Raw genomic sequence first — 23,486 nt, forward strand, 5'->3', positions numbered from 1 at the left:
CAGGCCGGGCCAGGCCGAGTACAGGCTTTCAGGCAGGCCCGAACCAGTGCACAGCTGTAGACTCCCATGTTGTGTCCCTCACTCTTGAAAACGTACGTGAGAAACCTCAGCACCACCTTCTTCTCGCTGTCCCGGCCTTGTAGACAAAAGCTGAAGGTTCATGACTGCATGATCTGCTCGTCTTTTTGTGTGCTTCACTCCTTCCTTTCTTGCCCGCCCAACAGAGGTCGTATTCTCAGAATTCTAGCTTCGTGTATTCCTACAGCAAAGGTCGCCGAGCGCAGCGCAATATCACCCAAAACTCGGTCATTCGCAGAAGTGTTGCCACAGCGTGAGCCCCTCGTACGTATATGCGACACGCCACGAAGGGGCGAGACGCCGAGGGGAAAAACATAGAATGAAAAAAAAAAAAAAAAGCAAACAAACGAAGGGCAAAGAAAGAAGAGAGGGGTAAATGCGTTGCTTGAGAGAAAGAGATAGAGAGAGAGCAAAGGGAAGGCTGTTAGTGGGACACGAGCGTGTGCGATTTCTGCGTGTACGTCGACAATCGCAGCGACCAAGAGTAGCGCTTTGCAAGCTTTCCGCTCAGTAATCGGCCCGAGCCTGCAGCTAGCCATCGAGTCTTGGAGCCCCCGCGGCTGGGAGATGCTACTCTCAGAGATTCCGTGCACTGTCGTTGAACCAACAAATTAGTGGGGCCTTGAAAAAAAGGCCTTTGAGAAGGAGCACAACACTGATTCGCTGCTCTGAGCGGTTAGCGCACATTTACTCAAATTACCTCACAGGTTCGGACCATAGAGTAAGGGGAGTAACAAATGCAAGCTTGTACTGTCTAGAATTAAACAAAAATTAGGTCGACTTAAAGAACGCGGCGTCACTGACTCGTATTTAGGTCAATACTAGCCTAAGTCAGAACTTTTTCTATAGCGGCCTACATGTCGAGAAATACATGCTGTGTTAATCCCTAAAAAAAAAAAAATCCTCGCACTTTCTTTGGGGTTCGGCGGCGTTTTGTTTCTTTTCTTGCAATCTACTGAATGTAGAGTCAAATAGCGATTATGTATGCATACGCCTCACAGGGAGGAGTACCTTGCGCAAAAGTAAGTGTGGTCTTCTATAAAGGGAAGCCCATCGGCGCCTTTGCTGCACGGAAATGAAGTTGCTAAACAATGGAAGAAAATTAACAAAAATATCGCCAGCCACGCCGAGGCGTTGAGTGTAAGCTAGAGGCTGAGAGCGCGCAGAGACGAACCTTGAACCCCGGTGTCCCGTTTCGACTCAGCGAGCTCAAGTTCCGTCCCTCTCTTCTTCTCATCCTCGATCGCAGCGGGCCTCACACGGAGACGACGCCCGCGTGCACGCACTGACGTGACGTCAAGCCTTCACCCTCTCAGCGAGCCAGACGTCGACGATAAGCAGGCCCACATATCCAGCGGCTGGGACCGAGGCGACAGTCCAGTCGAGTCAGCGTAAGCACACGACACCGAGTGGTGAGTGCGTGTGGACACGAGAGAAGTAGCATCCTTCCGTCGTTAGAGCCTTCGGCATCTGAAACTACCTACGAGCCGTCATGCTGTCTACACGCCGCATCCTGCCGGCGACGGTCGCCTTCCTCTGCCTCTTCGTCAGCTGGACACGGGCACAGGAGTCAGAGGAGCACGGAGAAGGGTTCAGGCCCTTCCTTCAGTGTAAGCCTCTTCACCAGTTGTGTCACTTGCAGGCTTGGGTTGGTTAAAATGTCGACAGCTCAAAAGATAGCAAGACCCGAGGTCTTGCAGTCTTTACAGGTCTATATTCGAAACCTTAGGACACCGCTGAATCTCTGCACCCTGGTGAGAACTGTCATCCTGCCTTTCCGAGCCTTCGGAGTTTCGCGCTGCCCGCGAGCCTGAATAAGGGACTCAACGTCAAGCTGCTGGGTCCAGTGATTTCTTAATTTTTTTTTTATCACCACGCTCTGTTTGCGCGATCTTTATTTCATGAACAGGTGCAGGACAGGCGGTACAAGGAAGGAACCGAAGGCTTTAGAGTTAGGTGTTCAAGAAAGCCGCAGATAAAAACGTCATGTTGCACATAATGTCTCATCTCCGGGCCCGGATGTGTTGTGGTCCGTGCATGATTATGAGGACAAGAGCGGAATGAAGTTTTTGCCTATCACGTGCGGAATCGCTTAAGTCATTATTCGCGGTTAACTCGCTATCATCATCCGCGTTAGGAAGTTGAACCTCCAAGTTCGATCTGCGAAGCTATTTCAAATATGCATCAGCGCCCAGGAGCATGCCGCAACGACAAGCTTCAGAGGGCGTTTGGCGATGTCCGATGCGTACCAACCGGTAACAAACTATTTGGGGTGGGTGCTCGGTTCCCACCCTTGCCCCTCCTTGAAAAGTCCTCGCTGCCTGTCCAGGCTCACCAGTTGCATTTTTATATCTCTACGAAGTCTCATGTCGTGAGAGAGATGATAGCTTTTCACAAAGCGCATGTACTTCTCTACGAAACGTCAACTTCTGGCTAACTGCTTATATTTTTTTTTTCCAAACCACGCAAAAACACCTGCTTTCAGATATATCCCAGATGGGCGAATTTACCTTTTGATAGCATTATGAGTTTATAAGGAACTGTATGAGTAAGAGAAACCGTACACTTGAGTCTAAGTACACTGATTCTCATCGATAAGCTCAAGGATTAAGGAATACAGACAATAAATAGCGACGGGGCCCGTCTAGCGAAATTTATTTTCCTTGTTCCTCACTCGTCTTTTTTTTCTTTTTGCAGTGTGAAATGATGGCTGTCAAATAGCGTTAGCTGCGCACACAACATTAGCGTATTCTTGTACAGCACCCTCATTTTCTTCCCGCTGCCAGGTCTCAAGTGTGACGTCTTCTCCTCACGTTGCAGGTACCACAGCGAAGGGCGATCCCGGAGAGCACGCTTGGGCCCGCCTCGAAGGATGCGACGAAGCAGACGTGTGCCCGCTGTTCAGGAACACAAGCGCCAAGCTTGAGATGCAGTTCCGTACGTACATTATCAGTCCATAATGCACTACCGCCTGGAGTATACTTTGAGACTCAAACAAGACCGCAGGCAGCTTGGTATTTGGAGACGTGACGATAAACAATATCACCATAGCGGGTTCCGTCTCGCAGCTATGGAGCAAGCTTGGAGTAGCAAACACGTGGTCCGCGACCTTGTTAGTCATTAGTTCAAAAAGCGGGAGAAAGTAATTTATCGCTTCTTTTCCATAATATTTCATCATACGCGCACGCACACACCGCTGCTCAAGGTTTGACACCAGCCGATTGCTCAGGGTGCTTTTCGCGGTGTAAGTGTGCAAGAGCAACTGCTTTGAGCGAATTTTGTGAGGCAGTGACCTCATGATGCTGCCCCCAAGAAAGCAGATTTGAAGCGACTGTAAGTGGGGTAAGCGGCGCTCTGCGCTCTCTCCCACTTTCTTTCCTCTTCACATTCCTGTCTACTGGCCCTTGCGGAAGAAACGTTTGTCAATGTGTCCCGAGTTGTGGGTTGAATTTAAGGCCCGAGTGGTATAGGACACTGCATGTGAACGATTCAGCTGCGGGGCAGCATAAACACTAAAGAACTCTTCACTGAAGGCGAAGCCGCACCCACGTGCAAACATTGCTCACAACCAGCCACACTCATTCACATGATGTGGACATGTACACAACACAACGCAGACACATCAGCTACAGTGGAAGCGTGGTAGTCCCTCCTGCGTACCATCGAACTCGCCCAACAGCGCCAGCTCATTTTGCGCGCATTGGAGGCCGCAGAGTCCCAAGGGATCCCTGCTGACCTCCTCTAAGCAGTGCAACCAGTCTTTCGGCTAGTTCCCCTATTTTTGGAAGTAAATAAAGAGCTTATCATCATCATCTCACTGATCTTAGTAAATTCGTCGGTCCTGTATACAGCCCGTTCCCTAACTTCAGGAAGGTAGGTTGCTCTAATCAGATTGAGCCAGTATATGCGCCTTCAGGGGTTTCCCGCAAAAGTGCTTATTGCTTTGCCTTGTGTAGGAAGACACGCTAGTTGTGACATTAGTCTCGTCGTCGCTGTACACGATCTCGGTCCTGTGCAGGCGTCCGCAACAGCACCCAGGGCATCTACCGACGCATCTACGGGCTCTTCGACAAGGTGATGGTGCCGTACGGCCGCGAGGTGAACATCTGCAACGCGACGGCGTCCGTGGACGACGACGTCAAGTGCACTCAGGGCAACCGAGGTCTGCGCCAGGGACACCTCTACCAGCACACGGGCGCTTTCTTCGTCAAGCCGTTCTTCCCTAAGGTACGCGCCCTATACTGGCCTTTTCATGTGGCACACATGATGACATGATGGCACACATGATGAGTGGAGATCCCATAGGAGTGGAGACTCCATTTACGAGCTTGGAAGATTGTGGGTATACAATACCAGGGGGCCTTCTAGTCGTCCACATGGTCGAACACCAGAAAAGTGTTGCAGGTGTCAGTCGGTGGGAGAGGCAGTGAACCTTGGGGGCTACTGGGCTTCGATCTCCGGGCTTCGAGTAGACTTCAAGGTGTAATGTTTTTCGTTGGGTAGGTTTTGTTTTTTTTTCGATAGCAAGCAGCTAAGTTTAGATGGATTGGTTACCCCAGATGACCGTAGTAGGATCATTGGACAAGCAGTTCTTTTGGCAAGGTCGCTCAATAACATAATGCAAGAAGAAGTATGGTAATTGATTTTTAATCACCCACGTATATTTTCGATCTAAGCGCCACAAAAAAAAAAAAAAAACTCGTTCAGGTTTAGACAACAGACAAGTGAAAGCGACGCTATCAAAATGAGCATATCTATATCGTTCCATTTTCTTTCCTCGCAGGTCAAAGTAAACGTCGCAGTCTACGTGTACGACAAAGAAGGCACGAACAAGTTCCCTATTGCCTGCGTCCTGATACCCGTCGAGATCCTGTGAGTAAAGGGACTGATACTCTGTACACCGCTGGACTTCAACTTGCAGTCTGTACTGTTTGTCCGGGGCCTGAAATCTACTCCGATTGAAACATTCCGCAGCCCACAGCTGGCGGCGTGGCTTCGCTGGCTTTGCCAAAAACACATGCTTAGAGCGGCGTTCCAATTTTTGATCTCTTTATAATTAAATTAATTAATTTATTTTGAATTTTCGAATTGCGCATTTGTTTTATGCCGTCAAAGTCTCCGAAAGAAACTTGTTTAAAAACGGTATACCTTACTTGGGTGATGCGGTCAGTTAACGAGGCACATGAGGCCCTCAAGCTTATCTAAACAAATATTGAACCTATCGCGGCTGCTGATCACACTGCGATAGTCTTCCTGCTTCTCCCAGGCACTCCTTACAGTTCGTTCTCACGCTCTGTTTCGTCACGCGTGTATCTCTAAAATTATGCCACAGTAGAGTGGAGCATAACGGATCCATGAGACGAGCTTCCACAACCAGAGGCCCCGAAGCTGCGACAGTCTAACCAATTGATTGATTGATTGATTGATTGATTGATTGATTGATTGATTGATCGATTGATTGATTGATTAGCAACGCGGGATTAACGTATTACTACCTGGGCTCCTTCAGTCTCTTAGCTCTTCATACGCGTGTTCTGTCCAATTAATTTCATCTGCACCGAAGCACAGTCGCTACGGCATGGAAGGAGCCCTCTGTCATATATAGGGCCAGGCCATAGGCTCAAGCAGCTTCTGACTGCACGACACGAAAGTCAAATAGGCCGGAACTTTCGATAGTTTCCTCGCGCGTGTCGTTCGGTTACCTGGCAGTAAACGTTGAAGAACGCAGGCTTACCTGCTGCAGGTGGAAAATTTGAATAAAGTTTTCTGTCTCATGTTGGCTGGCATGCACAATGCATACCTTATGCAGCTTTGTCACGGAAGCCGTGGGCATGAGGCTACCAAGGACCAAGTGTGCACACTGAGAATTTCAATCCTAGTTTGTTCCAGCTTAATGCCAGCGCCAGGTAGTAGTGTCTTATCTTTGGTTCTATATAGCACACCTCCGAACGATGAAACGCTAAATCACCGCATTCTGTTCCGCGCTTGCGAACAGAAATTTCGCTTGTCAGAGTCGTGTGTTTTGCGTTCCCGGCCCCGACAGCCTTGAACACGATCGTTTTCAGCCGCGAGACATGTCTCCGTAGTCGGGCACCCGCTCTATCTTTCTCATCCCGGTGCGAACCAGATAGGAGGAGACCCACGCGCGGTCTCGCCGCATGCCCTGTCGTGTCGCGTTGGCGATTTGGGAGAAACCCCCAGAAACGCTGGGCCTCGCAGTGAGGCTTGCTAACAGATAACCGCGAGACGGTATCGTGTTCGCTGCTCGCGAAGTCACCCGCATGGGAAGGACGAATCTCACGCCAGCCTGTCTGTCTTCGCTTGCTCCACATGGGTGTGGTCCTGACAGAGTACACCACAGAACGGGCGCCTTCGCCACACGCTTGTGCTGTCCCTTCATCAGATCTCTGTATGAGTGTTCCGTATGCTTGCTTATTGGAATGGGTCAGTGTAACTGAGTTATCTATGTTTGCTTTGTCGGAATAGGCGCGTTCACGATAAATGACCACGGGACGAGCACCTTCAGCACGCTGAAGAGGTCGTTTTGCATTTGTCGCCGCTTGTTCAAGTTGCATACCTGTGCGCACGTGCCAAGAACGAAAGGGAAGAGCTAACGGGCTCGATAACAGGGAAGCTCCGTGCACATGTCCTAACTGAAGTCAGGGTCAGCGCTCCGCCGATACAGTACACCTGTACCCGAAGAAAAATGCCGAATGGGTCTTGTGATAATGACACGTGCAATGATACAGTTATCAGTTATCTGCGTTGACAATTTTTTCGCGTAGTAGGAAAAAAGGAAAAAAGACGAAAAGTGACTTCCTTATGTTCACCGTTAGCTATGTGTGGGAATTAAAGCTCTTGAATTGCGCACCAGTATTGAGGCCAAACTCCCCATAGAGATTAATCTCTTTGGAAACAAACTCCGTGATTACTCGCCCCACTGTGAGAAAAGGCGACGAAGATAACCATGTTGTTCTCGCCGCTATGCGTTTGCACAATATCAACCGCTTCTTCACCAGCCACTGAGTACGCGTTGATAAAAGGCTGCCTGTATATCATGCGTAGTGCGCACTCTATAATGTCACTCGTTCGTAGCTGATCTCGAGATAATGTGACGTCTTAGCCTAATCAGAACGTCGTCACGGGGCTCGGCGCGTCCGGTTACTGACAACCTCACCGTGAATACCGCAAAGAAGTGGTCGTATACACATGCAGCTGTGAAGACAAAATGAGACAGCAGAAACACGATATAGATATCTGGTGCTCAGTGGAAATTTAGGAAAGTTAGGTTAAGCATGTAACGTTTGCCTGCTTATTGGGCATAGTTAGTATGTACATGTAAGCCCATATAGTATGCGTGCTACTTATTTATAGCATTTACTACACATTGCCGTAAAGTTAAAAGGATGAGGCCAGAGGAAGGGGGGCGGAGGGGGTCAAGTGGGCTGACAACGGTCCCATCAGCATACTACAAAAATATATCCATTACCAAACGCGCCAATGCTCGCGCTTGAATAGCTCAAATTCCGTTCCAAAAATTGTGTGTTTGTTCTTTAACCGAACCGTCAAAAGCGATTGCCCTTAATATCCAGCGCGAGTAAAAATCTTTTTTTGCCGTCATGCGATAGCCCTTTGAATTTCCGCGACTAGTGCAAGACTACGTTTCAGTGAAAAATTCGTAATTGAATTATTTCTCCCCATTTTTACTATGTGCCAAAACCTTGCCTGGATAAGATTTTTGCGTTATTTTCGCTTCATGTTTTGAGCTCGGGAAGCTGAATTTTAGAACTTCTTTAAAAGACCAAAGCTGGGTTCGTGGCCAATACGAATTTCTTATTTATTCACATAAAGTCTTTACATGTATAGTCTTTGTCAAAGATATACAGTCCGAGCAGTTTGATTCACAGTCCTCTAACGGAGCGCATTACGCATGTCAAGCAATGGCAATTTCACAGGTCAAAGAAACATTTTGTCTTCGTCCTTGTGCATAAGTATTCCAGAAGTGTTTTTATGGTAGTCCAATTACAGGGTACGTCATACTGTATTTTATGAAAAAAAAAAGAATGCACTAAAATTGTATATCGTGCAAAAAAAGTCAAATTCGCAAAAAAAAAAATAAATAAATAAAAATCTGCATAGCGTGGCGTATTCAGCCGATAATATTGCACAGAGGTGCTCACTGCACACATGCAAAATACTGTTCCTCTATAAGCAGGTTTCATTTTACTCTTGCTCAGCAATTTCTTAACCTGGTCTTTTTTTTATTTTAGTCGGGATTTTTGTTTTTGTTTTTTTTTTTTTTTTTTTGCTCGTTTTGCGCGAACTCACGTTCTCAGGCGTGGCACATCCGCTTTAAGTGAAGCCCACATCACGCTTCTCGCAAGCTCTGTTTACAAAAGCCATCTGCGTCTGCAGTGCGTGAGGGCTGGATCAAACGACTCGAGGGGCCCCGGTAACTTGATGAGATCGAAGCCTCGCCTCCTCGTCCCTCTGCGTTTTCTCTTTCCCCATTGTACAGGAGCCTCAGGGCACTTCGCCGGGCTCTCGACTTCTGGAACGTCAACAGTTTTTGTCGCAAATATAGAGTAAGGCATTTTGCTCAACCACGGATGCATCCAGCACTTAAGGTGTGTTGTTCTTGTGAAAGTGCTAAACAAAAATGCTTATCTCTTAATCAGCTTCAACCGTATATTTTATTCCGAGATGACACTAGTAAATGTTGATTGGTTTGGGGCGTTTAACGTCCCAAAGTGGCTCATAATATGAAAGACGCTATAGTGGAGGGCTCCGAAAATTTCGCCCTCTGGGGTTCTATAACGTGCATTGCATGACACAGCATACGGGTGCCTTGTTTTCGTCTCCATTGAACAATTGGCACCGCTTCGAGGGCCGCGCTTGCGCGACCCTCCGAGCGGAGCCCAGGGAGAGACCCCTCCGAGACATCGCAAGGTGCGTACGCAACTGTTCTTGTCTGCCGGCCTTTGTCCGCGCAGACCAGTGTGTACTCGAGTTCGTCTGCTCCGGGTCGTACCTGAGAGCGCAACTCGAGCCTGTCGATCGTGATCCAACGATCCGCGACAGGCGTACCTTGCGGTGGTTGCCCACTCTCTCTCAAAGGAACCCTTTGGTCACTGCGAGAGAGAGATCACAGCACGCCCTTGCGTGCTTGCGGCGCGCACTCCGTGTCACTTGTGCGTTTTGTATATTTTGTATGTGTGTGCGTGTGTGTGTGTATGTGCCGCTGGAGGATGGCGTTTCAATAAACGTCTCCTTCGTGAACTTGGAGGTTGGTGTCCTTGCAGCGAAGTGCTCTCCTCCCGGTGGAGGTTGAATGTGCGCTGCGGTGTTTCAGGGTGCGCGTGGTAACGGCTGATCGGGGTTTCGGCTCGCGCGACGCTCGAACCCGCGGTGGTTGGTGGCTTATGTCCACGTAGGAAACCACAACCTTAATAATATGTACAGCCTTTATCAAAAGTTTACAGCCCAGAGGGTTAGCTTTTAAGCCGTATAATATGACTTCTGTAATAATCATGGTAGTCCTAGCCATTGGAGAGGGTAGGAAGAAAACTCTTATTGCCTTCAGCTAGTATGGAAACCTGGGATTGCATTACGACTCTAGCGAAAAAACTCTGAGTCACAATAACCTCATTCAGATTTCTCATACTAAACTCATACTAAACTCTTATAACTCTCATATAATCTCATACAAATATCATTCAACGTATGAGAAATCTATGATATTGTATGAGATTTGTATAAGTTTAGCATGAGGTTTTATGAAAAATCTATATGAGGTTATTGTGACTCATGCGGTTTTTTCGCTAGGGGAGCCTCATGGTATCGCTCAGAAGTAGACCCCCTGGACTGTAAACTTTTGATAAATGCTGTACACTTTATCAACTTTGAAACAGAATCTACGCCCATGCTTTAATTCGCGTGCCTGGTAGTGCCGAATTCCTTGGTGATGGGACGAAAGTTGTTGTCCGCATACCTGGTTTGATATTTGAAGCTCATCTGTTTCTCCAATGAGAACAGTACTGAGAGGTGCGAATTTTAGTCAGTGCAACGCCTGTCTGCCTTTCACCGGAATGGGCATTCTAAGCCTGCGATCAAGTAGATTTTTTTTTTCTTGAACTGCGCTTTCTGGAACGCAGAGGGAGATATATCCCAAATACATCCTTTATGGTATAACATGCTGATGAGATGTCTTGTCGTGCACTTTCGTGAGGAATTTGCGGGCTTGCCCTTGATGCAACGCGCTTTATCATGCAGCCCACCGTCATCGCAAACGCTCTTGCCACGAGACGTTGCGAATATGTTCCACCAATAAGCCGAAACCGTTTTCGCTGTAATAATAGTTAAGAAAATGATTTTTGTTCTTATACTGAAAGACGGCCCCATCTGAGAAGTAATTAATTTTTCGCAGTCGTGGAAAATGTTCTTTCAATATTCTGAAGACCTCAGATTAAAGCTTGGTACTGGCAGCATGTTGCGTTAGGGTTTGTTTGAAATAAAACGACGTGACAGAAATTCCCGCTGCTTTTTCTTGGCTACAACTGGGTGCAATGTTGCCTTGACCCAGTGGCAAGACTGCCGAGCATCTTGAACAAAAAAACTGTAATTTTCCGCAAAGTTCATGAGCAGGATTGCTTATTCCTTTTCTAGGTTCTTTTAACTCTTCCAGATATTTTGTTTCTTGTTTGCTAACCAAGTTTTTGCGTCTTATAGCTCTTTCAGCATCTCTAACAAATTTTCGTAGAACTCTTCAGGCATAAAGATAATTGATTCGAGCCGACTGCGTGCCTTGCTATTCCACTGCTGAGCTTTTATACAGTCATTATTCTCGGCGTCCAAAGCTGGTGCACCCGCCGTGGTGGTGCAGTGGTTAAAGCACTCGACTACTGTGCCCAAGGATGCGGGATCGAATCCCTGCCTCGGCGGCCGCTTTTCGATGGAGGCGAAAAGCAAGGCGCCCGTGTGCTGTGCTATATCAGTGCACGTTAAAGAACCCCTGGTGGTCGAAATTGCCGGAGCCCTCCACTACGGCGTCTCTCATAACTTGAATCGCTTTGGGACGTTAAACGACTAAGCCAAACCAAACCAAAGCTGGTGCGTTCCATAGGATAGTCAGCACTGTTCACACAAGAACATTTGCCGCATCTGCTAGACGTGCAGTGTTCATCGTTTGATGAACGTGCTGTCGTCACCGGCAAATCCTAGATTGGCTGGTGGAAACAAGAGAAAGCAGAGAGTCTACCCATGGTGAGATTCCGGTCTTCCGAAGCGATTATGCCCCCTCGGGTCACTTGATTGCACCCTTTAATCTCAAAGATTACGACTTTTGTAAACACAGCTTGCGAGAAGCTTGATGACGGCTTCTCTCGAAGTGGATGTGCAACAGCTGAGCGCGTGAAAAAGGTTTTCACCACCATGAGTGCGCGGAAACCGCGCAGCCTGAACAGAGCCGAGTTGTTGTTGTTGTGGCTGTGAGAAGGAAAAGAAAATGCACGGGCCTGCTACTGGCTCTGTAGCTGAGTCACCTCCGCTACCTCGTGCGGACAGAAGAGAAAATAGAGAAGAAGAAAAAAAGAAGAGGGAGAGAAAGACGCGCGCCGCAACAACGGCCGTCGTCCACCACCACCGAAGCGGTGGCGGGTGCAATGACGGCCTACAACAGATAAAAATTCGGTGGCTGGCTAGCCCCCCGCCGCAAGCGGCGTTGACCTACCGTCCCAGCCCCGTAGGGCCAGGAACTACCATCAGTTCAGGCAGAGCCAAGGCTGTGTTCCGCAGTGAAATGACATTACGGGGCAATCGTGACCGGCGCTGCGGAGCTCAACTTTTTTCTCGACTAAAACGAACAAGAGCTGGATAAAAATCGCCGAGCAAAATTAAAATAAAACTTCATATTAAAATAATTGTATTTTGCAGTGAGCACCTCAGTATAATATTTTCGTCTGAATACGCACCAATGGCAATTTTTAGCAAATTTACCACTTCTTTTTAACGTTGCTCAGATTATCCTAAGTGTGAAAAAATTTTGTTTTCATGTTGTATACATGTTATAGGCAACCCGATGAAAATTTTTACATTGCTCATGAGAGTGTAGCATTGGTATTAAGAACAAAGGTTCCAGAATGGAGCATTTTGAGCTACAACACCAATTAAAAAAAAAAGTGACAACCATGTGCAGGCATTGTCATTACGTATGGGAAAAGAAGTGCACGTATACAATTTGTCCCAAAAATATTTAGACGGCGAAAGAGAAAAATTAAAAGTCCCCGCAGAAACTGCATTGGGAATGCCTTTGTTTATTTTTATGTATTTATTTGATAATTTCTTTTTCGTCTTGCTTTTTGTTTATCACTACCATTATTATTATTATTATTATTATTATTATTATTATTATTATTATTATTATTATTATTATTATTATTATTATTATTATTATTATTATTATTATTATTATTATTATTATTAATCATAAGTAATTACTCATTTTACACAGCCTAATAATGTTTTCGCGCTAGTAATTGGGTTACAGGAAAGGAAAGGCGCTGTACCTGTCGCACTTTCTCTGTGAACACCTGAACCGCGCCATAAGGGACAGTCATACGCTCACATTTCGCGTCCCCGATTTGGACACCCTAGCCTATTAAGACTTCCACCTTAAGAACGTTATTATGAATTTCTATACTGAAAAATTCAAAGGGCTGTCACACGACGGGAGCATTTTTTTCCGCGACATATTAAGGAAAATTGTTTTTGACGGTTCAATTAGAATTTTTTTGAACGAAATTGGAGACGGTAAAGCGCCAAAATTGGTGCGTATGGCAAGAATGACCTAGAGGACGAACTGTTACTTCGTGTGAAGCTCGATTTCCCATGGATGGTTGTACTTTCCAGGTAGCTTACACGCCTGTCGACTCATTGTGACAAATTTTTCCGAATTCTGGCTGACCTTGGAGAAGTCCTAAACTGATATGAGCGAATTATTGCCCCAGGCTTATTACCATCATTCCCAGCAGGCGACGCGATTCTACTTCATCGATTCTTGAGTTCCAGATTGGATTATCCTCCTAATGTCATCCTGTCTAATATGAGCTCTTCTTTTGGTACAGCACGGTCCACTGTTAAAGGGAACATGAGATCGCATGGCCTAAACACTTAGCAAAACACTGCCACCGACCGCTGACTGGCAAGAATGGATAGTGGCACCAAGTGCATGCTCGGGAAGAGCAGCCGGTCGTGTTTACTGCGCTTGCCCCTTGTGCCATCGTTTGTCGCTGGCTCTCTCGGGAGTACTTTGTAAGGGGCTGCAGCAACGTCGCCTCATGTTCCCTTTAACAGTGGACCGTACTGTACCTATACTATTTATGTATAACGGCCGCCACTCGTGAATTCTACTCATTTAAAGGGAACATCGAATGTCCATTTTTTTCTTTCCAATTTCAGCAAAACTCTTATTAACTCAAGTTTACCCTGCAATTGACGTTGATCTGTTTTGTTTCTTCAGGTTACATATCTCATTGCTCAAACTCGTAACCTTCTTTCTTTTTTTTTTCCTTTTCAGGGACAGGGAATAATGAGCAAATGACCGCCTCAGATGCCTGGTGCAGTTGCCGAAGACTCCTGCTGCGGAGTGCTGTTACGTCAAAAATAAAATAATTTAAGAAATCAGCGCGGGGCTCCATTTATCAACACCACATTGTGCACGCGCGCCACCAAGACCTTCCAACGCCAAAGGGAAACGAAGCGTGGAGAGGTGGTTTTATTGCGAAAGCACTACTACTCCCATTTTCAGCTCTTCGCGTAGCGACGGTCGGTAGACACGTTTGACCTTTAATGACCCCAGATGACCTATGACGTCATACCAGCTGCGAGAGATGGGCTACCAAGTCGAGTCGTCCGGCGGCGGCGGTCGGTAGGCACTGCCACCAGTACATAACATATTCGCATATTCTTAGAAGTGCAAAAAACTGATACGTTTCAATAGAAGATATTGGCTATCCATGGTGATAAAAAAAAAAAAAAAAAGGTTTAGCAGGTTTAAAGGCAATCGTCAAAGGACGACCACACTTGAGAAAAAGATACAAAGTGCGAAACAGCAAAACAGCACTAGAAAATGATGAATATAAGCACAGCAGCAACCATCTGTCGCCGTGGCCTAGTTGTTTTTTCAGCATGGTACTACACGCGTTTACATAGAGAAGAGAGCTATATACATTATTTACAAAGTAATCAGCCTGTAGTCGAACAAATTCAACTGAAATATACAACACCACACAACTAAAATACGACTTAACACTAAACTAAGAAACCACATCAATAGAAAACAACAGCATTCAATATACAACAGCACATAACTAAAGCAAATTTTAACACAACCGCACTAAAACGGCGGCAAGGAAAAACAACACATCAATAATGGGATCCAGTCCGGTTTTTATTTATTTACGTACGTTTTTTCTTTTATTTATCGGAACGTTTTTTTTTTTTAGCCTGCATCCGAATGTTTCCCAGAACGAGGGGCGCTGACCACATTCTACAACACACTTAACCTGCAACTCCTACCACTCCTACCACTCCCACAACTCTCATGTCCAATAACCCGATATGAATAGGTCCGATATATATATAGATTTGTTCAATAGGGATACGCTCGCTGCCGATGACGAGGCTGCCGGCGTCGCCGATTAGTCATGGAAGGCATGCTTTTCATTGTCACTTAAAAGGACTGGGTTCCCATAGGCTGTACACAGTAGACTCCAGGTAAACCCACTACTCAGGACGTTGCGTCAACGACGGTCTCGGACGCTCTCGGGACTGTTCCCCGCAGGGACAACTATATCGAAGACCAAAGTCTACGATGGACTCCATGGCGTTGCAGGTGCCATGGCGACAAAGTCACGGGACGCTCCTAACGTGAAACACGCAGGGAAGCCCGCTCAATACCATTTCCCTCCACCTCACACGCAGCCCTCTCACTGTATGTACACTTGGACAACGCTTCCAGTCGATGTGCCGAGTGCTCAGTGACTTAAGACGTTTGCGGGTGGGCCTCAAGCAAACTACTGTATACTGTACCATACATAGTGTATATATTTCTTTTATTTTTACCTACCCTTTTCTTTCTCCCTATCACGCACCTCTTTGATTTCCTCTACCTTCTCCTCGCTATCCCTTTATTTCCGCCGCCCCAGTTCAGGTGCTTCAGATATAAGATAGCAGATACCGGGGCTGGCAAACATCTTTTCTTTCCTTTTGTACATACAATAAATAACCACTACAACAACAGAAACGACAACCGCTGGCAAATCGAAATGCTTCGCTGTTGTTGTGGCTGTAGGAAGAAGGAAAAGAAAATGCACGGGCCTGCTACTGGCTGTGTATACGCGGAGCCACCTCCGCTGCCTCGTGCAGACAGAAGAGAAAATAGAGAAGAAAGAAAAGGAAGAGAAAGACGCGCGTCGCAACAACAGCCGTCGTCCACCACCGAACCGGTAGCGGGTGCAATGACGGCCTACAACAGATAAAAATTCTGTGGCAGGCTAGCCCCCGCAGCAAGCGGCGGTGACCCACCTGTTCCAGCTTCATCTGAAATGCTTCGCTAGGCTTCATGCCTTTGTTGTCCGACCACGCTTATGGTCGGCAGGTCTCGGTATCTGATTTGCTCAACAGATCTGGGCTTCCCACGCTTGAATCCCGTCGAAAGCAGCACCGACTAAAAATGTTGTTCAATATCATACATAATAAAACAAAACTGAATTTTCAGAGTTACATGCAATACAACACAACACGCCCCACCCGTAACAAACACGAACGGACTATCTTGATGCCACGATGCCGAACAAAAGCATATTCTTGTTCCTTCTTTCCACGCACCATTTCCGAATGGAACCGACTGCCAAGCGATATCACCAACCTGGTATCTTCAGAATCTTTCTTGTCTGCTGTTTCGGCTCATGTACCGCAGTAGCGCGTCTAGTACACAGTGTCAGAGGTGGGCAACCTCATGAGGTTTCGACCTCATGAGGTCGACCTCAACCTCAAAATGACCTCAACCTCACGGAGTGAGGTGAGGTTGAGGTGAGGTCGGTGGCAGCTCGAAATTTTTTGAGTGAGGTCACGAAATTGGACCTCAACCTCACGCGTGAGTTTGAGGTTGAGTGAGGGCGTCATTGTGTGAGGTCGAAATTGTGAGGTCCAGGCTTTTTGCTGTTGCCGCGGCTTTCTTCGAAGAGCTTCCCTTTTGACGCGGAGCTTGAGCGTACTGCCACGGTGTGCCCGCCGACTCTCGGTGTTTGGTTACCCCCTGTTCGGACGACCGGATGCCGCAGCCCCTGCCCAGCTTTCGGCATTCCACCGTAATGTCCGCAGCCCGAGGACGCTTCCCTCTGGTTTTCTTGGAAGGAGATATATTTTTTTTTACTTCACGAACTCCTCATGCCCCGCGCCCGCCACCCCCGTTTCCTCTGACTTGTTTGTGCCGATGCTTGCCGCAGGCTCAAACACCCAGGAGCGCGCAAAGCACATAACTCACGTTGACCCGCGGTGCTTTTGTTGGCTGCCGCAAAGAAACAAGCAAACTAAAAAGAGAAGCAAATTGTCTTTGCGCAGACGGCGCAGAGCAGTACTGTTTGTCGTGTGCATGCCCGTTTCCAGGCGCTAACGTCACGGCTGCTGCCTTACATTCGATAACGGACCCCGCTGTACATTACACGAAAACTTAAAAACTTAGAAAATGGTGCAGCGAAATTGTTAGAGGACGTGATCTGACGGATAAAAAAAATGAAAACATGAATAAAATACAACTTCTCTTTGGTCTTGTGCTGCTTGTTTCTTCTAACAGATTCACAGGTGGCCCCGAACAACTGCAATGGGATGAAGATACTAGTGTTCCTTACATACCCAATATAGCGGTAAAACATGCAAGAGGATGAAACGGATGGCACAGCTGATAAGGCGCAGCTAGTATACAGGAAAGAAGCCTGCTCATGTTAACTATTTGCCGAGATAGAAGAGACAAAAAAAATATATGGGGCTTGCATACAGTATAGCCCAATGAAAAAAAAAAAAAAATGATTTCGCTCGGCTAAGGCCCTTTGATTCTCTCTCAAATTCTAGTGAAATCAAGCAATGCAGGGGGAAAGAGGAGAGTAAGGGATTCTTAACTTCATAATATCAGTTTTCTCTTGAAATCTCTTATTCGGGCGCAGAAAAAAAAAGTGAAGCGTCCTCCTACATGTTTTTATGAGCTAGAAAGTATTGAGATGGCTTCCGGCTCGACATTTTGGTGTCTAGACGGACGAATTGGTGTGGCGAACTGAGCGTGTCTCTTTTGTGCTCCCGTCTGCTCGAGACGGACAAATCAATCGGATGAAAATTTTTGTGGCCAGATGTCGGAATAATTTTTTTAGTCATTTGTTTTTTCTTTAAAAATCAATTTAGATATACGTGAATGAAGCCAATTACATGCTAGCACTGAGGAATGCAGTACTAAGTCGATGCCTCAAACCTTCTATACGCTCTGGGAAGCGCAGTTCTCTTCTGTTTTTAGTGTGCGACATTTGTTATTACTTTCGTCAACATGGTATTTCTTTATATATATTTTCTTGTATGTCAATTAAGTTCGTACACTGCCGAAAAGAGAACAGGCTTCTTCCCTCACATTAGGCTCTTTCTTTGGCATCTTTTCAGAGGCCTATCGCACAACCCTCCTTTCCACTTACCGGCGCGGTCATTTAGCTTTTTTCTTTTTCTTTTACAAGTATTGGAAAGCTCGATCTAGTCTCTGAAAACGGAGCTGGCACACATACGCCACTGCCTTTTGGTGTGTATTGGTGACAGTTCGGCATTCACTGCATGAACAAAACCAGATGCCATGGAGACGGACGGCGAAGGGAGGAGCACGTGCACAGCAGGGGGCGCGGTCCCTCAGGGCTGCTTGCTCGCCTCCTTTCTGTTGTTCTTGTCTTTATTTTACGTTTATGTGCTGTAACTATACGACACTAACGGGGAAACGGTTTCTCTAGATTCACGTACGGTGCATGCGGCGAAGCAGCTTCGGAGACACCACCGTGCAATTTATTAGTTCAGTCTTCAAAGGAAAACAAGTGAATACCACAAGAAGCTCGTCTCAGAATTGTTGGCGAAATGGCATCCAGTATTCAGTTCGGACGTACAAGTATTTATATCGTGTTTTTTTTTTATTTTAGCGGGTGGGAGTTAGACATTTTGCTCCGGCGAAATTTGACGGGCGAGCCGATGTTCGCGACAGCAAAGTGGTTCACGTTTAACCCTCTTTCCTAGCAGTTCCGACCCTTGTAATTTTTTAATGTAAGCGTGGTTTTCAAAGAAGCAATTCCGCCAATTCTTGCAATACGCCACGGGATCACAGAATTATAAACAAACGCCCAGGAGTGGCCGGTTGGGACCTCATAAGATAAACAGCATTCCTTTTGGAAATTTTCTGAAGGTTTATTCGGCGTTGGCCGAGTTTTATGATTAATTGGTATTTTCCTGTCTTTTCCTCTTTTGTTTGTTTTGTTGGGGAATTAGAATTCACAAGTCGTTTAATGAGTGGCTATTATGGAAAATTTCTGCCCCATTAAATGACATCCGTTAATATGGAGGACCCGAATTATGGACAGTTTTCTGGGGGCGAAGATTTTTCAATGTATTTATGCCTCGTTAATATAAAAACTCGCTCTCTGAACAATGGACAGGGGATGAATGCACACAGCTTATTCGGCCCATGTATTTTTGTCTCGTTAATATGGACATCGTTTGAAAAAAGCAGGGGAGTCCGAACGCAAGTTAAAGAAGGGTGCGCAAGCCGGGAACCTTTGCGACAGCCGATACAGTCGGATGCCTGAACGGGTCCTGTGAAGTTGGAAAGAACCAAAGCGGGCGTGTCGTCGTTTCAGGAAGGGAGGGGGGGGGGGGGGGGGGCGCAAGAATGGAAAGGAAGGGAGGAGGAGGAGAAAAGGAGGGTGGATGGCAGGGATCGTACACAGCAAACCGAGGGTCAGCTAACTAAAAAAGATCCCAAAAGCAGGGAACCGGGAGATTTCTGGGTGCAGCGGTAGCGCCGCAACTAGAGGCCGCAGTCGGGAAAATAGCAACATGTGGTCGCAATAAATTCTGCTGAACGTTCTGCTGAAGCGAGGCCGGTAAAAGCGTAAGAAAGAAATAATAAGAACAAAGACAAGCACCAAAATTGGGGGTGGGAACTGAAGTTTTTCTATCCCAGAACATAAAGTGTGTTCCACGAAGTCGTTAACGCTTTTCGGTCAGTGTTAAGACACACTCACGAAGTAGAGCGACAAAAGAAAGGCGACGAGCACGCAACCAGAATCGGGCATCCCGTCCTGGACGCCCTTCCTTCTCATGCTCCTGGTTTTCGGCACTGTTGCGCTGCCGAACTACCACACTTTGCGCCACAGCGATCCGCATGTCGGTTTCGCCTTGAGTCAACGATGCGGCCTTGACAAGGTCTGAGCTCTTCGTAGTTGGCTAGCCGTCGTTCTAAACTGTACTTCAGCTTGCAGTGTTTGTTTCATAGGAACACATACAAACGGCACAGGAAAGGGCTGTTTGATAGCCCTCTGTATAGTAGCCTGCCAACTTGATAGCCCTCGCTTCCTTACAGAAACAGTAGAAGGCAAGAAAGAGAATCAGAAGAACGGAAAGTCAGTGAGGTTAACTAGGTAAAAAGAATGCAAAGAAGCAGGAGCCTGGAACCCTCAACTTAAGTCTGACTTTTGGCATAGCGGGAGTTAAATGCAAAAGAATAGAGATGAACTTAGGCGCGAAGCGGGAAATCTGTGAATACAAGCGGGAAAAGCCATCTCAGCCAATCCAAGCCATGAAAGACTGGACCCAAGTTTAACTAGGCCTCAGCCTCGCCAGGTCAACGGTATCTGATAAATGGCTCAACGTCGGCATCGCAGCGAAAGCCACAGTCCGACAGCGCCCAGCACAGTTCGAAGACATGGAGTCAGCCTTGTTAATGTGGTTCGGGAATAGGTACGCGAATGGTGCTGTCGTCAGCGACGAAATGCTTCAAGAGAAGGCTCGCTGCCTCGGCAACATTATGGGTGCTTCTTCTCCTCCGTCTTGATAGGTTTTACCTGTGATGACTTACGGAATTTTTGTTCAGTAAAACAAGGGGATATTTATTGAGAAATATTATTCTGCGCTCTGTCTAGGCGTTACTGACTTCAGCTACTAAGAGGATATGGCTGACAAGGTTAAAGAACAGACATGATGTTTCGGGTCGACGGATTTATGGAGAAGAGGGTAGCATCGACATCTCGGCTGTGTTTATATACCCAAATTAATTAAAACAGCAGCCATTAATAATAATTTTTTTTCTCAATTATATACTTTTCTTTTTTATTCATGACTCGTTGTTATGGATGACTCGCTTTATGGACAGTTTTGGTCGGAAACCAAAGCGTCCATACTAACGAGGCACTACTGTATTCCTATTTTTTCCTAATTTAATGTATTCTGTCGCAAAACAATGTACAGTGTATTAGAAAAAAGCTCGGTAATCATCATTTTTTTTTTTTCGAATTAAGAAAAAGAGCAAGGATGGAAGCTTGGGCGAGTTGGTGTCGGTTTTCTTGCCTCATAGCGCTAAACAGACAGGGACACAGCCAGACATACGAGACGGGCGACAAAAAAAAAAAAAAAAACGCCCGTCCCGCTTGTCTCGCTGTGTCCCTGTCTGTTTAGCGCTATGCGGCAGGAAAAGCAAAAGAGCATATCGTCATTGTTGTCGTCGTCACTAGGGTCAACAGCATTTGTCTTTTCAGTTTATAGTAAGAACTGGCTTGTTTTATTTCTAATACGAATCTTATTCACGTGGGTCAGATGGGATAAACTCTTTGTATTGCATTAGGGGCCTGTGCGTAGTAACGTGGTACCCATGTAGGCCTTAGATTGAAACCGACCACAAAAAGGAAGGCGAGGAGGGGGAGCGGATTGCCACTTTAGTGCAGAGTTGGACATGTAGTGTCCGGAGTTTTTCTGCTTTTATCCGGGATATTAATTGTTGTAAAAAAATAGGAGTAAAATACAGCCTTCATACGACAAAATTCTGGCTAGCCTATATACCCTAGGAATACCGAGAAATGTATATTTACTTTAGGTTCCGGTTTAATTTAATGATTCTTTTTTTTTTTTTTGAGGTCGAGCGCCCGACCTCAACCTCACATTTTGAGTTTGAGGTAAGGTTGAGTGAGGTCGCCAATGGTCACCTGAAAAGTGAGGTGAGGTCGCCTAAGGGACCTCAACCTCAATTGATGAGGTTGAGGTTGAGTGAGGTCGCCAAATATTTTTTGAGTTTGAGGTGAGGTCGAGATTTCTGAGGTCAAATGCCCACCTCTGCACAGTGTATTTCGATTTCCTTGTTTTTGTTCTGATCACTTAGTCTGTTTGACGTCGGATGATTTGCCTGTACTTTTTTGCTTCCCGTTGGTCTTATTGAATTTTGTTCTCGTACTGTAATCGCCCTGTGTTGCTGTTATTTGGTTGTTACTACTTTGTAATTCTTTTTTCTTTGTGCACTCCTGCCTTGACCGCCAAAGGGCAGTCGGCAGTATTTATGAAATAAATAAATAAATAAAGTACACGTCCAAACGTGCTAGGAGACATAATTTCCGTTCTAATTAATGTTCCGTCCCGTATATTCGGGCGAAGTTTGTTGTGCGCGCTAAACTGAACATCGCATGCTGCGGGACATTTTTGATTTTCAGAGGCTATGCACTGGGCTTAGTCGTTTAACTTGTCGCGGGAGAATAAAGAGTTAGTTGAGAGCATAAGGATGCATGCTCAAAAACCACAAGCTACTGTGCGATGTCAGTACACGGGGAGGAGGTGGTGAAGGGTGGTTTTTCCTGGCCCTACGGGACATGGGACGGTAGGTGAAAACCGCTTGCGGCGGGGGCTAGCCTGACACCGAATATTTATCTGTTATAGGCCATCATTGCCCCCGCCACCGCTTAGGTAGTGGACGACGGCTGCTGCGGCGCGCGTCTTTCTCTCTCTTCTTTTTTTTTTCTTCTCTGCTTTCTCTCCTCTCTTCTGTCCGCACGAGGCAGCGGGGCGGGGGGCCCCGCCGGGGTGGTGCAGTGGTAAGACGCCCGACTACTGTGCCGGAGTACCCGGTTTCGAACCCGACCTCGGCGGCTGCGTTTCGATGGAGGCGAAACGAAGAGGCGTCCGTGTGCTGTGCGATAGCGCACGTTAAAGATCCCCAGGTGATCGAAATTACTCCGTAGTCCTCCACTACGGCTCCTCTTTCTCTCTTTCTACTTGCACTCCCACCTCCCTCCCTTCCCTTACGGCGCGGTTGCGGTGTCCACAGAAAACAAGTGAGACAGTTACCGCGCCTTTCCCTTCCTATAAAATAAATCAGGCAGGGGAGGTGGCTCAGCTACAGAGCCAGTAGCAGGTCTGTACATTTTCTTTTCCTCCTTCCTACAGCCACAGATCCCCAGGTGATCGAAATTATTCCGTAGCCTCAACTATGGTTCCTCTTTTTGTCTTTCCACTTTCACTTCCACCTTCCTATTCCTTTCTTACGGTGAGATTCAGGTTTCCACGGAACAAGTGTGACAGATACTGCGTCTTTTGCTTCCAGTTAACCAATTATTATTATTATTATTATTATTATTATTATTATTACTATTATTATTATTATTATTATTATTAAAGTCTCCTTAAGAGGCAATGCAGTGGCAGTATATAACTTCCTTAGATTTTTTTTTTTTCTCGTGCACTCCTGAATTTTGGAGAGTTGGCCATGGACCAACTGAATTTTGTAAAGTTCGGAGTAGGGTTTGGGTTCAACCCATCGACATTTAGTTGTATTTCAATTTTTAATTTCCGCGCAGAGGTCACATCACGTAGTGATGTTGACGATATATGTTTCAGTCACTGCAACCAGACAAGCTCGTATTCGTACACTTTTAGAGCGCAGCTCTTTGGCGGCCGTTCCTGGGTTTCGCGGCGGCGTCGGCGTCGGCCTCGTAACCAGTTCCGCCCCCCTTTCAGCCCCCCCGTTCGAGCCGGCGCTTTGGCCACCGGAGCCTCTCAGGAGGAGGGGGGGGGGGGTACACTCAGCGGCGAATGATGGGGGCAGGAGCGCGCGCAGCTACCGGAGCACACGAGGAAAAAAAAAGGGGGGTCGCCGGAGGCAGCGCTAGCAGCGACTGACTGACGTCGTTAGCTAGTCAACACAACGTGCTGCGTAGAACACCGTCGCCGCCATGCAGAAAGAAGAGACCCCCCCCTCTTCCTGAGTGGAGGCGAGGGTGCTCTCCGGTTGCGGAAACGCCGACCCGCTCCGCAAGTATGCGGGCGCACCGAGACGACCGGTCCGGAGGGGGATACAA

At 46.8% G+C, this 23,486-nt stretch overlaps 1 protein-coding gene across 1 annotated transcript; it reads left to right on the top strand.

The window, feature by feature from the left end:
• Window positions 1-1,416: 1,416 nt before the first annotated feature.
• Window positions 1,417-13,759, top strand: LOC146176272 (uncharacterized). Its single transcript, XM_084582589.1, has 5 exons — window positions 1,417-1,688; window positions 2,899-3,015; window positions 4,097-4,305; window positions 4,862-4,950; window positions 13,652-13,759. Exons 1-5 carry the CDS (start codon window positions 1,571-1,573, stop codon window positions 13,662-13,664), a joined length of 546 nt encoding a protein of 181 aa, XP_084438715.1. The 5' UTR covers window positions 1,417-1,570; the 3' UTR covers window positions 13,665-13,759.
• The last annotated feature ends 9,727 nt before the right edge of the window (window positions 13,760-23,486 follow it).

This window comes from Amblyomma maculatum, chromosome 10 (assembly GCF_055883805.1).
Source record: "Amblyomma maculatum isolate TAMU_Amacu chromosome 10, ASM5588380v1, whole genome shotgun sequence".
Taxonomy (NCBI): domain Eukaryota; kingdom Metazoa; phylum Arthropoda; class Arachnida; order Ixodida; family Ixodidae; genus Amblyomma; species Amblyomma maculatum.

Coding starts and splice junctions, on each gene's coding strand:
- LOC146176272 (XM_084582589.1), top strand. CDS start 1,571: ATGCTGTCTACACGCCGCATCCTGCCGGCGACGGTCGCCTTCCTCTGC. Junction 1,689..2,898: donor GTTCAGGCCCTTCCTTCAGT/GTAAGCCTCTTC, acceptor CTCACGTTGCAG/GTACCACAGCGAAGGGCGAT. Junction 4,306..4,861: donor TCAAGCCGTTCTTCCCTAAG/GTACGCGCCCTA, acceptor CTTTCCTCGCAG/GTCAAAGTAAACGTCGCAGT.